General features: G+C 47.4%; 2 protein-coding genes across 2 annotated transcripts in view; one reads left to right on the top strand and one right to left on the bottom strand.

Annotated features, from left to right (window-relative positions):
* Positions 1 to 16219, bottom strand: part of LOC144099536 (uncharacterized) — a 325768-nt gene that overhangs the window by 150662 nt on the left and 158887 nt on the right. The window contains exon 3 of the mRNA XM_077632915.1: positions 15452 to 15516. Within this exon, the coding sequence (XP_077489041.1) occupies positions 15452 to 15516 (65 nt within the window). The remainder of the gene's footprint in view (positions 1 to 15451; positions 15517 to 16219) is intronic.
* LOC144096851 (uncharacterized) lies at positions 2651 to 7597 on the top strand. The gene is made up of 2 exons (XM_077629704.1): positions 2651 to 3280; positions 7577 to 7597. Exons 1-2 carry the CDS (start codon positions 2651 to 2653, stop codon positions 7595 to 7597), a joined length of 651 nt encoding a protein of 216 aa, XP_077485830.1.

Raw genomic sequence — 16219 nt, forward strand, 5'->3', positions numbered from 1 at the left:
CTTTAATTTCCACCAGAAAAGACTTTTCTAGAAAACCCCGCCCCCGTGATGGAGGTGAAACGCTAAGGCGCCCGTGTGCTGTGCGATGTCAGTGCACGTTAACGATCCACAGGTGGTCGAAATTGTTCCGGAGCCCTCCACTATGGCACCTCTTTCTTCCTTTCTTCTCTTAGTCCCTCCTTTATCCTGTCCCTTACAGCTCGGTTCAGGTGTCCGCCGATATGTGAGGCAGATACTGTGCCATTTCCTTTCCCTAAAAAGCAATTTTCCCCGCCCCCGGCACGCAGGCCTGGAAGACTTGGAGTTGCGCGTCCGCGGTTACAGGCTGGCTGGCAGTCCTTGACTGGTAGCCGCCTCTTCCGCCAGATGGATGGTGTTGCGAAATATAGGGTGACGTAATCAAACGGCGGTAGGGCGCACACAGCAAGCTGAGCACTGACATTTCAGAGAATCGTGCACATGTCGTTCGTCTATACACACCCCCTACTTGCTCAGCTCAATGTGGCGCTAGTTGTGCCGACTCTATACATTCGCACAACTGTAAGCAACTGTTCGTCGTAAAATGTTCCGTGTGGTGTCATACAATTTATGGTTGCGTATAGTTTACATGTGCTAGTCAAGTTGGAGGCTAGCTTGCGGCAGGGATTCGAACTGACGAAATGTGCACATTCAATTGTATGCCTTCTCAGACTCTATCTTTTTTCTTTAGGCACGGTTGGGGTGTCCGCCGAGATGTGTGAGACGGTTACTGCGTCTCTCCCTTTCCTGAGAAACCAATTTTCGTTCAATATTGTGATACAGTAGTTAGTTGTACACCGTTGCGGACGGTGTCGTGCGATGTTTCTTTCGTAGCGCTAAATTTACCACGCGCAATAAAGTGCGCTGTCAGTAAGCAACGGTATGAAAAGTTACGAAAAAACATGCACTCCTGTTATGTGTAAAAAGTCACAAACTCCGAGAACTGAGCATTTCATTTCATTTCATTTCATTTTAATACCTTAAAGACCCACTGGGGGTATTACATAAGGGGTGGGTACATACAGTCAAATGAACAAGTGTTATGTTGAAAAATGGTTGGTAACAGCTTCGGCGAATGTGGATGGGCATGAGATGGTAGCGATGTCATTGGAGAGGTCGTTCCAGTCTACAGAAACACGGTGAAAAAAAGAAGCGGCACAGGTAACAGTACGGGCACGGGGGCGAAACACTTGGAAAGGATGACGAATGTGGTGGGATATGCCGGCTGGCGGGTCAATGTAGGGAGCACAGCGCAGCGAACTATGGAAAAATTTATGGTATAGGCAGAGGCTAGAAATACGACGACGAAGTGAAAGGGGCGCTAAACTGGATTTCGCTTTTAAAGATGTTACACTGATATCGTACGAATAGGAGGAATGAATGAATCTGGCTGCTCTGTTTTGAAGTGACTCGAGCGCATTGATAAGGTAAACTTGATGAGGGTTCCAAACTGGCGATGCGTAATCTAACTTTGACCTGACAAGAGTTTTATATGCTAGTAATTTTACCTGTTGTGGGGCGTGGCGAAGATGACGTCGTAAGAATCCGAGAGTTTTATTAGCCGAGGAAATGACGTTAGTAACGTGTGTAGCCCATGATAAGTTGTTACACAGTGTGACGCCTAGGTATTTGTATGATGAAACGGACTGCAGGTGAACGTTAGCGACTACATATGGGAAATCAAGCGGGTTACGGCGGCGGTGGAAGGACAAACGTTTACATTTATGAGGGTTCAGTTTCATTAGCCAACGGTCGCACCATTCCTGTATGCGGTTTAGGTCATCTTGAAGGTATGTTGGGTCGGAGGCGTTAGTAACTGTGCGATAAACGACGCAGTCGTCCGCAAACATGCGAATATTAGAGCACACATTGGTCGGTAAGTCATTAATATAAATTAGGAATAGAAGCGGGCCTAGTACAGAACCTTGAGGGACGCCTGATGTTACTGGTAGCGGATTGGAATTTTGATTGTTAACAACGACAAACTGTGAGCGATTAGTCAGGAATTCTTCTATCCATTTTACTATGTCGGGGGGCAAGTTCAAACGGGAAAGTTTTAGGATTCAGCGTTTATGAGGTACCTTGTCAAATGCTTTTGCAAAATCCAGGAAAATGGCGTCGGTCTGTAGGTTAGAATCGAGATTAGCATGTAAATCATGAATGAATAGGGCTAGCTGCGTTTCACAAGAAAAACCTTTCCGAAAACCGTGTTGAGACGAATGGAAAAAATTGTTCGAGTCGAGGAAGTTTATAATATGAGTATAGATGACGTGTTCCATTAGTTTGCAGGGCACACTAGTAAGGGAAATGGGTCGGTAATTTAACGGCGAATCTTTGTTACCTGATTTGTAGACTGGAACGACCTTTCCAGTTTTCCAATCGTCCGGTAGTTGTCCTGTTGAGAGTGACTGGGTAAAAAGTAAGCATAAGAACTCGGCACAAATATCATTAGTGTTCTTTAGAAGTTTCGAGTTAATATTGTCTACACCAGATGAAGATGAGATTTCCATGTTTCTAATTAGGGACGCAATACCCAGTGAGGAAAATGCGACTACCGGCATAGCATGCTCAAAGAGTAAATTAGATGTATGAAGTTGCGTATCGGTTTCATTAGTAAAGACGGATGTCTGGCATGAGCATTTCTGGACTCGCACCGCCGCCCCCGTTCCTGCCTGTGCCTGGTCGACCTGCTGTTGCGTGGCCGCAATGGTTCCGCATCTTCGAGAACTACGTGCTTGCTTCGGGGGCCTCTGACTGCACGCCGGATCGTCGCAAAGCACTACTTCTTCACAGCCTCGGCGTAGAAGTTCAGCGCATATTTGACACATTACCACTTCCATCGTTGGACAACGTCAAGCTCGGTGAGCAAACTGCTACTGAGAAAACGTCGGAAGATAGCAAGGGCACAGGCGACACAAGGCCTGAAGTATCGTCGTACGATATCGCAGTCGCCGCTCTGCATGCTCATTTTTCGGCAACAAGCAATGTTGTTGCCGAACGGCATCGTTTCAGTAGGCGAGTTCAGCAAGCTGGTGAATCAGTGAATGAGTACATCACTGCATTGCGGGAGCTTTCTACTACATGCTCTTTTCCTGCCGAAGAAGATTCGCTGCGTGACCAGTTCGTTGCTGGTATTTCGTCTCGGTGCTTGCGCGAGCGTCTTCTGCTTGAAGGATCGTCTCTCTCGTTCGCTAAAGCAGTACTACTGGCAAGGCAGTTTGAGCTGGCGTACAATGATCTGCAAGAATTTCCTTCTGTAGACGTTGGACGCATAAATACTCGTGGAAATACGCCTACGCGTACACCAGAATCCGACGAGAGCTCGAAGTGGTCGCACAACCGCCAGTATCGTTGTTATCGCTGCGGTTCATCCCGGCACAATGCAGCATCAGTTCGCTGTCCAGCCAAAAGCAAGCGTTGTCACCATTGCGGTGTCATGGGTCACTTCCGCTCAGTTTGCCAGAAACGAGGCTCCGCTCCGGTGCGTGAGGTAGACAGCCAAGACTCTCCTAGCGAGGAAGTTTTGAGCATTCTAGCTGTGACGACGGCCGCTCGCTCCGCTGTTTACGTCACAGTTTCGATTGACCGTGCGGACATAACTTTTCTTGTAGATTCTGGGTCGTCAGTTTCCATTGTTGCACACGATCTTTTTAAGCAGTATTTTGAAGGCAAAGTACTTTTGGCCCCGACTGTTCGGTTACTGGACTATTCAAAACAGCCAATTCCGGTTCGTGGCTGTTTCTTCGCTGACGTTACGTACAAAGCTAGCACAACAAGCCTTCTTTTCTACGTCGTAGAACAAGGCACCTCACTCTTTGGTATCGATGCCATCAAGGCCCTCGGTCTACAGATTGATGGGTCATCTCTGCAATGCCTTGAAACGACGCTAACTTCTAATTCTCGAAGGGAACAGCGCCCTGACCCGACGAAAGCCGTGCAGGATATTAACCTCCCAAAGGAATTAGTTGGCGAGTTTGGATCTCTTTTCGATCCAGGCCTTGGCCTCGCGAAAGGTTTTGTGCATCACGTCAAAACGCGATCCACGGTGCAGCCAGTGCAATCTAAACTTCGGCGCCTTCCGCTCTCGCTACGACCATTGGTCTCGGAAGAGCTCCATCGGTTGGAAAATCTGGACGTGATAGAGAGGGTGGATTCATCTGAATGGGTGTCACCCATTGTGGTCGTTAAGAAGAAAGAGGGAGGTATTCGCCTCTGTGTAGACCTTCGACAAGCAAACAAAGCTGTCGTAATAGACAGCTTTCCCCTTCCTCATACAGAAGACCTATTGCATAGTCTAGTGGGGGCTACAAATTTTTCTAAGCTAGACCTCGCATGAGCTTACCACCAGGTCATGCTTCACCCTGCGAGTCGCGATTTGACCGCATTTATAACTCACGAAGGCCTCTTTCGTTTTAAACGAGTGTGCTTCGGACTGGCTTCCGCGCCTTCTGCATTTCAGAGTATGATGTCCAAAGTCCTGCAAGGATGTAAGGGCGTGCTCTTCTATATAGATGACATTATAGTCTTCGGGCGGGGCCGGCAGGAGCACATAGATAACCTTGCAGCAGTACTTCAACGCATTAAAGATGCAGGACTCAAACTGAACAGCAAATGTATCTTCGATACGCAGGAACTTTCATTTTTGGGTCACAGGATCACAGCAAGTGGTATTGTTCCGCTGGAGGAAAAGGTTGCTTCCATCAAGGATACACCAGCACTTACCAATACAGCCAGCCTTCGATCGTTCCTGGGACTGGCCGAATACTACTCTAGGTTCGTTCCCAACTTTGCCGATATGGTTGAACCGATGCGCGTTCTGCTTCGAAAGGGGCAACCATTTGTTTGGTCTGGCGAGGTAGACTCCAGTTTTCGAAAGACCAAAGAGGCACTTGCGTCCAACGTAGTCCTGCGGATGTTCGATGCATCTCTTCCAGTTGTTGTTTCCACTGACGCTTCAGACTGTGGGCTTGGAGCGGTTCTCCAACAGGTGGAGGGAGAGAAACTACACACTGTCGCCTTTGCTTCTCGAGCGCTTTCATCTGCAGAGAGGAGATATTCAGTAGGAGAACGCGAAGCGCTTGCGTGTGTTTGGGCGTGCGAGAAGTGGCATGTTTACTTGTGGGGACGCCATTTCACGTTGTTTACTGACCATCAAGCCTTGGTCGCATTGCTGTCTACTCAAGGGCCTGGAAGGCGTCCTTTGCGGATAGCACGGTGGGCGGAGCGCCTACTGCAGTACAACTATACAGTAAAGTACCGGAAGGGTTCGCAAAATCGAGTAGCAGATGCGCTCTCTCGCCTCCCTGCGTCACCTCCTCAGGAAGAAGAGACTTTACCAGACGAAACTGTATCAGTTGCCCTTATATCTTCTTGCATTACCAGGGAAGAGTTTGAACAGGCCCAGTCGGAAGATAGCACACTGCAACGAATCAAGGCCTACATTGAATCGTCCTGGCCTGCGCAAAAATCTCTGCCGGGTGAGCTTCAACCTTTCCTCAAACTTCGCGATGAACTGTCAGTGGTGGACAATTTGATTTTGCGTGGCGAACGCCTTGTGGTTCCCGCCTCACTTACAGCGCGGATAATTACCGCTGCTGATGAAGCTCACCCTGGAATTGTACGAACGAAAGCACGTCTGCGAGAAAACTTTTGGTGGCCAGCCATGGACAGGCAAGTCGAGCTAGCTATTCAAACGTCTAGTATATGCCAGGCAGCGGACAAGAGCACGAAGGTTATGGCTGCACCACTGAACCCGGTCCCCTTACCAAAGGAACGGTGGCTAAAGCTTGGCATGGACATTGTTGGCCCATTTGAGAGAGCACCACACGATTGTCGATATGCGATCACGCTGGTCGACTACTTTTCTAAGTGGCCCGAAGTATACTTTTGCAACCAAGTCACAACACGCACAGTAACAGGCTTCTTGGTGTCAGTGTTCGCACGTGAAGGTTACCCAGAGGAAATTGTTTGCGATAACGGGCCACAGTTTTCATCTCGAGAGTTCCAAGTTTTTCTGCAGGATCGCGGCATCCGCTTGCGGCATTCGTCCGTATACTACCCGCAAGCAAACGGACAGGTAGAACGGTTCAACAGAGTTTTTAAAAGCTTTGTTCAAGTGGCTACACTCGAGCAGCGTCCCTTACGCCAAACGGTAACAGAATACTTGGGCATTTACCGTTGTACGCCGCATGCCACAACTGCAGTTGCTCCAGCACTTCTCCTGCATGGACGTCTTCCAAGGACTCGGCTCGATGTCGTTGGGTATCCGTCAGCAATATTTGCAACCGACCCTACTTCAGAGCTCCACCGCCTACGCGAGCGGGTGAAGCAAAAGCAGCAATCCAGTAAACAATACACAGACGCTCGCAGGGCCGCAAGGGAAACCAAAGTGAATGTTGGTGACCTTGTACGAGTACGCAGACAAACTGCTTTTAAAGGTGACCTGGCTTTTAGCCGTCCAAGAAAAGTGATAAGAAAACAGGGGCAATCGTCCTTCCAACTTGATGATGGAAAAACGTGGAACGCTTCAAAGTTGTCAAGGATGCCACGAGCTTCTGCATCTATCTGTGGGTGGGGGGAAAGGAGTGATACAAATGACACCGCTAGGGAAAGCAGCTCACCGCCTACCTTGGAGAGACCCGTTTCAGAAGCGCCAACCGGAACTTCAGCTGTGGCTGCTGCGAAGCAGCCGCCTATGTCACCAGTGACCGGCTGTGAGCCGGAAGAAACTTCGCCTGCCGCCAGTGGTTTCTCAGAAGCATCGGGACCTCAGCGTAGGGTACAGCCATCAAGGAATAGACGACCTCCAGACCGCTATGGACACTAAGTACAGAAAGACACGTTTTGCAGTGAACGTGAACGTGTCACAATCTGCACGAGTGTTGAGTTTGCTGACGTTGTGAAATATGGACATAAATGGAGTTTTATCTTGTTTTCCTCTTTTTGTTTTATATTTTTGTATTAAGTGCATAAGACAAGCACATTGTTGTTACTGTAAATATAATTCTGTAAAAGAGTACTAACGTACTACCACTACTAAATCACTAACCCATGTAGCTGTCTTTTTTTGATAAGGAAGTGAATATGTTGTATATGTGGTTTCGGTTTCGGTTTGGGGATCACCTGCCGCCAGAGGCACCAGTGTCGCTATGTGTATATATATGACTGTATGTGGAAATAAACCGGGATGGTTTTTGTTGCTAGCAGTTCATGTACTTGAGCGGCACCCGCCGCTACAACAGTAACATTTTCTCTAACGAAGCAGGTGAAACGCGTCAGTTAATTTCGCGGGCTTTTATTTAGGTATTGTGCGTGCTGGGCTTTGAGCCACAATTCTTTGGTGCTTCGAGAAAGCTCAGGACTCCCATTCGGACCTGGTAGATAATAAACACTTCTCAGCAAAAAGCTTGCCTTTGTTGGAAGTGTGCTTCCCTGAGGCTGGCTTAATATACGCCGCATCGACCATTAATATTTGTGAAGGAGATCTCCATGATCAAGGATTCGGCCTCTTTGCAAGTTAATTTTGATGGCATATGTTTTGACTCCTCTCTTCGCTCAGGTACACCGCGGCTACCGCTGAATGCCCATCAAACAAAGTTGTTTTCTTCAGCTTCACATGCGTAGGCGTCAGCTAATTAGTCCACTGACGCAGATGGCACTTCCAACAATGTAACTGGAATAGAGACATTGTAGAGCAGGACCGGTGCACTCTCGCTGGTGGTCGGCAGACGTTCGCAGTTCACCAGCGCTTGCTTCTTCAGAACCGCAGCATGTGGTGCATTTTTCAACTTGCAGAGCTCCGTTGTCGGCACCAGGTCCTTCCACGCTAACCTATTTGGCACTCTCAATGGTATCACAACTCGGAGGCTTCCGACACAGCACGCCTAGCAGTGACGCTTTGTTGGAGGCTCTTGCTCGCACAAATTTCCAGTTTTGCTCCTTCCTGATATTTTAAGCACAGTGTGTTTTAGATAATTCGTGAATATCGTGTCGCGTTTCAGACACGGTTTATCGTGGGGAAGCTCGCTGGTGACTCACCTGCGCATCACTATTTCGGGCACACTTGCACATCTCAACTCATAGCTAACCCAGGCTCCCCTATACTCAGGACTCCTATAAACTAGCACAAAGGACAGATTAATAGTTTTTACTCCCAACAGCCCAATTTATGTGCCTAAAATGTCAAAGACACGGTGATGAGCTCTAGACTGCAGCTAGCATATATATATATATATATATATATATATATATATATATATATATATATATATATATATATATATATATATATATATATATATATATATATATATATATATATATATATATATATATAGCCTGGCCAGGCTCACAGGCCTGTAGCTGCCGCTCGCGGGTCGTAAAAATCTCAGGCCGCTGAATGTGTTCTGCAACCAATTAAAGAAACGGCAGGCGAATTGCGAGGACAACCGCGGTACAGCAAGCTATGGCTATAATATCCAACGAGACCAAGCGCGGCGACTAAACAACTTTTCTCGCATTTTAGCAATGTTCTGGAGTGCGGTACCACGAAACAATAAAATTGCTTTACATCTTCATCTCGACCAAAAGCTATTCAGTGTTGCGATTGCGCAGGAAACACATTTATGAACATTACAAACCCGTTCCCAATCGGCATCATGGATTTACTGGGATCATGGGATTGTTCAAGCTTACATCAGGGGCATGTTTGATTTGACAGGCCCACTCAGTACCGGACTGAACAGGATCCGCTCTCACCGCGGCTCAGATCATGACCTGAATGTGAGCCCGTATTCGCGATTCGCATCATGATCTGAATGTGAGCCCGGACTCACAACTGACATCATGATCTGAACGCGAGCCCGAACTCACAACTCCGATCATGATATGCACATGAGTCCGGGCTCACCCACGGCTCAGACCATGATCTGATATGAACGTGAGTGAGCCCGAGTGAGTCGACTCATGAGTGAGTTCGCCGGCCTATGCCTTCTCTCTTCTCTTTTGAAGTTTCGTTCCCATTCTGCAAGCCGTGTACCATAAGGTGGTGCAGTAAACATATCGAAATACGCTCCTTGTTCGAGCGGTGACCGCGTTTACACAGCGGCACTCGAAAGCAAGTATCTTTGCATGGTCGCTTTAATAATAATAATTGGTCTTTTGGGGAAAGGAAATGGCGCAGTATCTGTCTCATATATCGTTGGACACCTGAACCGTGCCGTTAGGGAAGGGATAAGGGAGGGAGTGAAAGAAGAAAGGGAGGAGGTGCCGTAGTGGATGGCTCCGCAATAATTTCGACCACCTGGGGATCTTTAACGTACACTGACATCGCACAGCACACGGGCGCCTTAGCGTTTTTCCTCCATAAAAACACAGCCGCCGCGGTCGGGTTCGAACCCGGGAACTCTGGATCAGTAGTCGAGCGACCTAACCACTGAGCCACCGCGGCGGGTGCATGGTCGCTTTGGTTTTGACATCTTTTTGTGCCGTGACATCTAGCTCGTTTAGTGATGGGCGCGTGAAAAGAACAGTTGGGATCTGAGTCCGTGATTTTACTCCACGACTAAAATGCGCAGAATGGATACACGCGCGCACAGAACGCGCGCACAAAACCGACGAATTCACACAGAGCTACAGGCAGGAGCCGACGCGATGACTTACGTGTGAAAGCAGCCACAGAGGGCAACAAACACTACACATCGCTCAACAAAAAATACGCGCACAAGTAGGTTAATCACGCACGCACAAGACCAGGTTGCTGCCTTCCGAACCGAGAAAACCGCGTCGTCTGCTGCGGCAGCACCCTCCCGACAAGCAGCGCCCTATGTCGCTATCGGTGGGCATTCATTGCAAACGGCGCCACCATCTCCCACTGCGGAGCGCTGGCGCTCGGCACACTAGCCAGTAAATTCTAGGCTCTATACGGACGCTTCAGACTTCGATCTTTTCATCATCGACACCGCTGATATCAGTGATGAGGAAAACGCTGACTTATGGCTATTAGGCTTGTTTGAAGTAATGCGACACTAGCCCTATAACTCCCTTTGTGGGTATATGTGCCATTTTATGAGGCCAACAACAACCATTCCAGAAACGCTGCTCAACACATTGCAGAATTATATTACCCAGCGACAGACCAACAGAGCACGGAAAGCTTCCCTCCGTCCCACGTTCGAGCCCCAACCGCCTCCATCCCAAGCAGCACGCCAATAAAGGCCCACCGATGGCATATCATTGACGAAAATTGGCGCGAATATGGGTCCTTCATTGGCGTTTAGGCAAATTGCAACCCTTTCCAAGCATGGCCCATCATTCCCGCCAAGAATGGGCTGATGTTCAGCCACTCTGACTGCCAACAATGGCTTTCAAGTCACTGCCAGGGCTTGTCCCTGTATGCACGAATAGTGGCTTTTCAGTTATTGGCACAGCGTGGCTGCCTGCAGGCATTTCAAACATGGCAAACCACTGAAATTTCTAACTACACCAGTGGGGAATTATATTACATGCAATAAAAGGTCCCGTTTGTGTTTTTAATACCATGGGACCTTTTGCATTGTAATGTGGCATTTGCTGTAACTCATGAAACTTTCAAGTAAAACTAGAATCTGTTTTGATGCAGTGTATGACTTGACAGCAATTTAGTGAATAAAACAAATCTGTGGATATATTTTATTGAAGCACCATTTGATATCAATTTCGCTTCCGTTCTGAATATTCAGGTTGGGCTAAGCAGCCTGGGAAGTTGATGTGGCATGGCCAAGACATCCATAAAGTGATTCGTGGCGCTGTTCTCCACGAAAATTTTGAGTCGTATCGGAACTACTCATTACACTGTATTGCAAGAGAAAGAGAAGGGAAATGTAACTGAGTGGCACTGCCAACATGGAGGAAATAGTGGTCAGCAGGGGCCATTGTTGGCAGTGTAACGCAGCGGCACAGCCAGTATTGGGAGAGCCGAGGTGAAGTAGGGCCATTATTCGTACCGTCAGATAGTGGCCCTGCCTATGTTGGGGACACATAGGACAGGTAGGGCCATCATTGAACTTGTAACACAGTGGGACTGCCTATATTGGGAGCACAGTGGCGACTTTGGTCCTTTGTAGGACCGACCTTTGCCAACAGATTTCCAATGTCAGGCCGATGCCTTGTGCTGCCTGGGTTGTCCATAACCACGCGGTGACTACCTTTATTGCAAATTGCATGCTGCAAACATAATATTATTAATTGGTTTTTGGCGAAAGGAAATGGCGCAGTATCTGTCTCATATATCGTTGGACACCTGAACCGCGCAGTAAGGGAAGGAATAAAGGAGGGAGTGAAAGAAGAAAGGAAGAGAGAAGTGCCGTAGTGGAGGGCGCCAGAATAATTTCGACCGCCTGGGGATCTTTAACGTGCACTGACATCGCACAGCACACGGGCGCCTTAGCGTTTTGCCTCCATAAGCATTAATAATAATAATAATAATAATAATAATAATAATAATAATAATAATAATAATAATAATAATAATTGGTTTTGGGGGGAATGGAAATGGCGCAGTATCTGTCTCATATATCGTTGGACACCTGAACCGCGCCGTAAGGGAAGGAATAAAGGAGGGAGTGAAAGAAGAAAGGAAGAAGCGGTGCCGTAGTGGAGGGCTCCGGAATAATTTCGACCACCTGGGGATCTTTAACGTGCACTGACATCGCACAGCACACGGGCGCCTTAGCGGTTTTCCTCCATAAAAACGCAGCCGCCGCGGTCGGGTTCGAACCCGGGAACTCCGGATCAGTAGTCGAGCGCCCTAATCACTGATCTGAAAAATTTGAGCAACTCACTTTCCTTGACAGAGGTGGTGGAGAGCGGTATGGGGGTCTAACAAGCTTAAATTTATTTGAGGGAGTGATTAAACGAAATAAGGAAAAAAAGTCGTGTAGAAATAGCAAAAATGAAATACCAAAATAAAGGGTAAAAGGGGTATTACGAAAGCTTATGATGGTAGACGTTTTAATTCTAGAAGTTAATTTTGCGTTCGGAGGCGCGTCTTGTTTTCATTTCTGAATGCGCAGAGTGCGTCGAGATCGAACGCTTGCGATGACACACTTTCGCCTTCACAGCACGTATACAGCCTTAAGCACCCTCTGGATTTTTATTTTTTTATTCAAATGAATATTTCAATAGAGAGTCAAGGGTGTGGAAATCATGAAAAGAGGCTACCTCTCTGCATAATTACGTACAGAGAGGACCCTAGGCAGTGTCGTAGACGATTTGCTTTCAAGCACTTATTCGCACCACTAAAATCTCACTGTTATTGGTTGCTGTAATGCTGAATAATAATAATAATAATAATAATAATAATAATAATAATAATAATAATAATAATAATAATAATAAGAAGAAGAAGAAGAAGAAGAAGAAGAAGAAAAATAATAATAATAATAATAATAATAATAATAATTGGTTTGGGGGGAAAGGAAATGGCACAGTATGTCTCGTATATCGCTGGACACCTGAACCGCGCCGTAAAGGAATTGATAAAGGAGAGAGGGAAAGAAGAAAGGAAGAAAGAGGTGCCGTAGTGGAGGGCTCCGGAATAATTTCGACCACCTGGAGATCTTTAACGTGCACTGACATCGCAAAGAACATGGGCGCCTCAGCGTTTCGCCTCCATCCATAAAAACGCAGCCGCCGCGATCGGGTTCGAACCCGGGAACTCCGGATCAGCAGCCAAGCTCCCTAACCACTGAGCCACTGTGGCGGGTGTGTAATGCTTCCCAAACAGAGAAATACTTGATGTTAGGCTCAAGAAGCAAATAATCTAGAACCATGCTTCTAATAAGTACACGTAACGAAATCTTCTTAAAATGCCTATTGTACGCTCAAGTTCATATTGTAGCCGCTCAGCATGTACATGCTGTATCAGAAATTTTCTGAATCATGCGCACAGTGTTTTAACGCGATAGGGTTAAGGCTCCAGTTCTGTAGAAAATCCGGCGTGGACGTCATTGTGAGCGAAAAGTACCCCTAGAAGCAACCTAAGTTAGCCACCTAGGTCACGTGTCCTGGGGGCGTCAAGGCTGCCTACCCACCGGGTAGTCAACAAGATGAGCACCGTTGCAGGTGGCAGTTAAAATAATGATTGGTCACGAAAGGTTGCTCGAGGAGATTAGCATGGGTCGCACAAGTCTTACAGGTGGCAGCACCTGCCATCGCAGGGCATTGGCGCATCGCGTAAATGGTGCACCATTGCACCACTGAGCCAGGAGTTGCCGAGAATGACTAATTCATGGGCATTAACCCGTTAACACTATCACATCATACCCTTAAAGAGAAGCTGCCTGCCCCATTTTTTTTTCACGGCATTTCGTATTTCAATTTTATTCCCCCAAGGAAAGAGGGGCGTGTGAGAAATATTACAGCTACCATGGATTCACTGGCGATGTTGGCCTGGTAAGCCATCCGGGAATTGAGTCAGGGCAAACTATTGTAAAACCTTGACATCAAAGCGCTACAATAAATGTGGAAATTATCGTGAGAAAAAGGAAAATAATTGCGATTATTCGGGAAAAGAGCGAAATTTTGCATTAGCTGTAAAAGGTAGCAGAGATACCAAAAGGTGCATCTGTCTAGAATGATTGTGCCAGATCCAATCGGAGCGATAATAGCTGGCGAATAAAATGTGCAAATAAGGTTTCTTTCCGGACAACCATAGGTATAAAAAAAGGAATGTATAGAAAAGACGATACCTGGACACCTTGGGCTCGCAGCTACAAGACCAACAAAAAACTAAGAAATGAGGCTAAGAACAATGATTCTAGCATTTAAAATGATTAATATAGCTTCTAGATTGACAAACAAAAAACAACAGCATGAATTATGATATGCGAGGTCGGGTTGTTTTAACTAGTATTGAATTGAATAAATTTATTCTAAAGAGCGCTTGAGGCCATTGATTCCAGACAGGATACTACAGGATATCTGGTATTAACAGAAAGAAATTGCTGTGGCTAAACCATGCCATGCGCAGATGTGACAGGCGGTGGAGTATTATAGCGTAATATTGGATACCTAGGGTAATCCGTGGCGGTTGAGAGTGGGTTGAAGCGGTTTTAAAGAGAGGTGACAAGAGTTCACCGTCAGTGCTTATCGGTGCAGGTGCCAGGTGTTAAACAAAGAGAAAAATGCAAAGAGAAAATGCAATTATACAGTCTTTCCCTTCATCGCCGTATTTCTAACCTGTGCCTATTTCACAAATTTTATGATTTCCATCTCAAACAGCAGCCATACATCTGCGCACTGCCATCACGCACGTCTCACCGCATTGGTCATCCGCTGAAAGTTTCACGCACACGTGCCCGTGCGACTATATTTTCCAAGTCGTTTTTCCTCCGAACAGCAAGCGACTGGAACGACCTTACCCATGAAATTGCAGCCATCAGCTGTCCATCAACCTTCGTAGAAAAAAATTACACCCCACCTGTCATCATTAAAAATGTTTGCTTCCTCATGTTAACCCCAACCCTTATGTAAAACCCCCTACAGGGGGTCTTTAAGGAAATAAAAATGACATGAAATGAAAAGCAAGCTAATGCGCTCACAGCTTCGTGCTGTTAAAACACCTTGGTCCGCCGTGTAACCATTTATTACATTCTTGGTGGCGATCCTGCTGCAGTCTGTGGGAATTATAAAAATACGTCGAAATGAACAGGGAGCCACATAGCTAGACGAGGATGGGGTGCTCAGAATTTGCTCAGAGTTCGCTTTGTACGACTGCCCTGGCAGGCGGCTCCACTAGTACGAGTGCTCGTAGGCTCCAATGCAGTAAGTAGCAACACACCTAGCGCGTGGAAACTTTCTGACGCCACGCTGGTCGCTACAAAGAAATGGTCATGTGACCCGTTGGCACAGACACTGTGGCGCCAGCACCGCGAGTGTGAAGGTGCATACAAGGGAGCGCACAACCCTCGCCACTTGCTGACCCGTACACTCATTCACTCAGCTGACGGTTCTTATGGACAGTTTTAGCGAGCACATAGTACAGCGCATTTCTTGTTTGTGGCGTATTCGAAGGGAAAACACGAGATCATGATCGATAAAACGAAAAGTTGGGGCGCTTGTCTTGAGAAAACGGCGTCAACAAGGTCACCTCATGTGTCGTGTATTCGGGGCTACGCTGAGCCGTCGCTCCGCCGAATTCATAGCGCATACGTATTAGACGCGAGAGAGAAAATACGACCGTAGCCCGGTTCGGGGGCCGCTCCCATTTGCTTTTCGAGCGCACACCGCATGCAGGCTTTCCTTTTCGTACTTTTTGTCCCGCGCTGCCAACTCTGTAGGCCCACAAACGCTCCGCAGCAGTCTCTTGGGTCGGTCGGCCTACTTCGAGAAGGCGTCGACAGTGACGCAGGTGAGCGCTGATCCGCGTACGAAGCGACAGGTGGGGTGCGCTCACCTTTTCTCCGTAGAACCGGGCGGCACAGTTCACCACAACTTCCGAAACGTGCAAGTGTCGTTCACCTGCATCAAAAGAAGATAAAAAAAAAAGAATCGCGAAGACTTCGTACCAAGCGTAGCGAAAGCCGCGTTGAAAGCAGGGAACACAGTAATGGGCCTAATGAATTCCCAACCGGACCTCGTCTTACGATGCGGCGTCGACAAAAACGCGCAGAGATAACAGACCCGGCCGCCGTGCTTCGTCGGTGACGTCGAGAGTCTCTTCCGATCGCCTCGCTTTTCCGGAATGCGCCCGAAATAAGGAGTCTGGGTCACGCACACGTTTTCCATAAGCGAGCCGCTCATGAGAAGTGACCGAGACGAGAGATATTTTAAGCGCCCCGTGTTCCGCAAGAAGAAGAGGTCCTCGCCGGTGAGAAGCGCTGCCGCGCAGACATATACTGCTTGCGGACCGAAAGGCCGAAGACCAAAAAAAGGGCACAGTCTGCGACCGCCGTCTGCCGAAAAGAGAAAGAGGAGAATGGATTAATACGGCAGACTGGCCGAGTAGGTGTGGATGACAGTACAACAAAGCCACAAAAAGTAAGACAAGCTGCGCTGCCCTTTTCATTTTTCTTTCCTTTGTTTCATGGAAGAGCAAGCAATATAGGGCATGAAAACGTTACGTAATTATTTCATAGTGCAACACCGAAATAGTTTTCCGTCTAGCGTTTGCAAAAGGCATTGAACGTATGGGATCTAAAGCCAATTTTAGTATTGGAATGGG

The sequence above is a fragment of the Amblyomma americanum genome, chromosome 7 (assembly GCF_052857255.1).
Source record: "Amblyomma americanum isolate KBUSLIRL-KWMA chromosome 7, ASM5285725v1, whole genome shotgun sequence".
NCBI lineage: Eukaryota > Metazoa > Arthropoda > Arachnida > Ixodida > Ixodidae > Amblyomma > Amblyomma americanum.

What these genes read in the sequence shown, in the direction of transcription:
- LOC144096851 (XM_077629704.1), top strand. Translation starts at nt 2,651, where the DNA reads ATGAGCATTTCTGGACTCGCACCGCCGCCCCCGTTCCTGCCTGTGCCT. An exon ending in AAGAATTTCCTTCTGTAGAC is followed by an intron (nt 3,281 to 7,576) that starts GTTGGACGCATA and finishes CTCTTCGCTCAG; the next exon opens with GTACACCGCGGCTACCGCTG.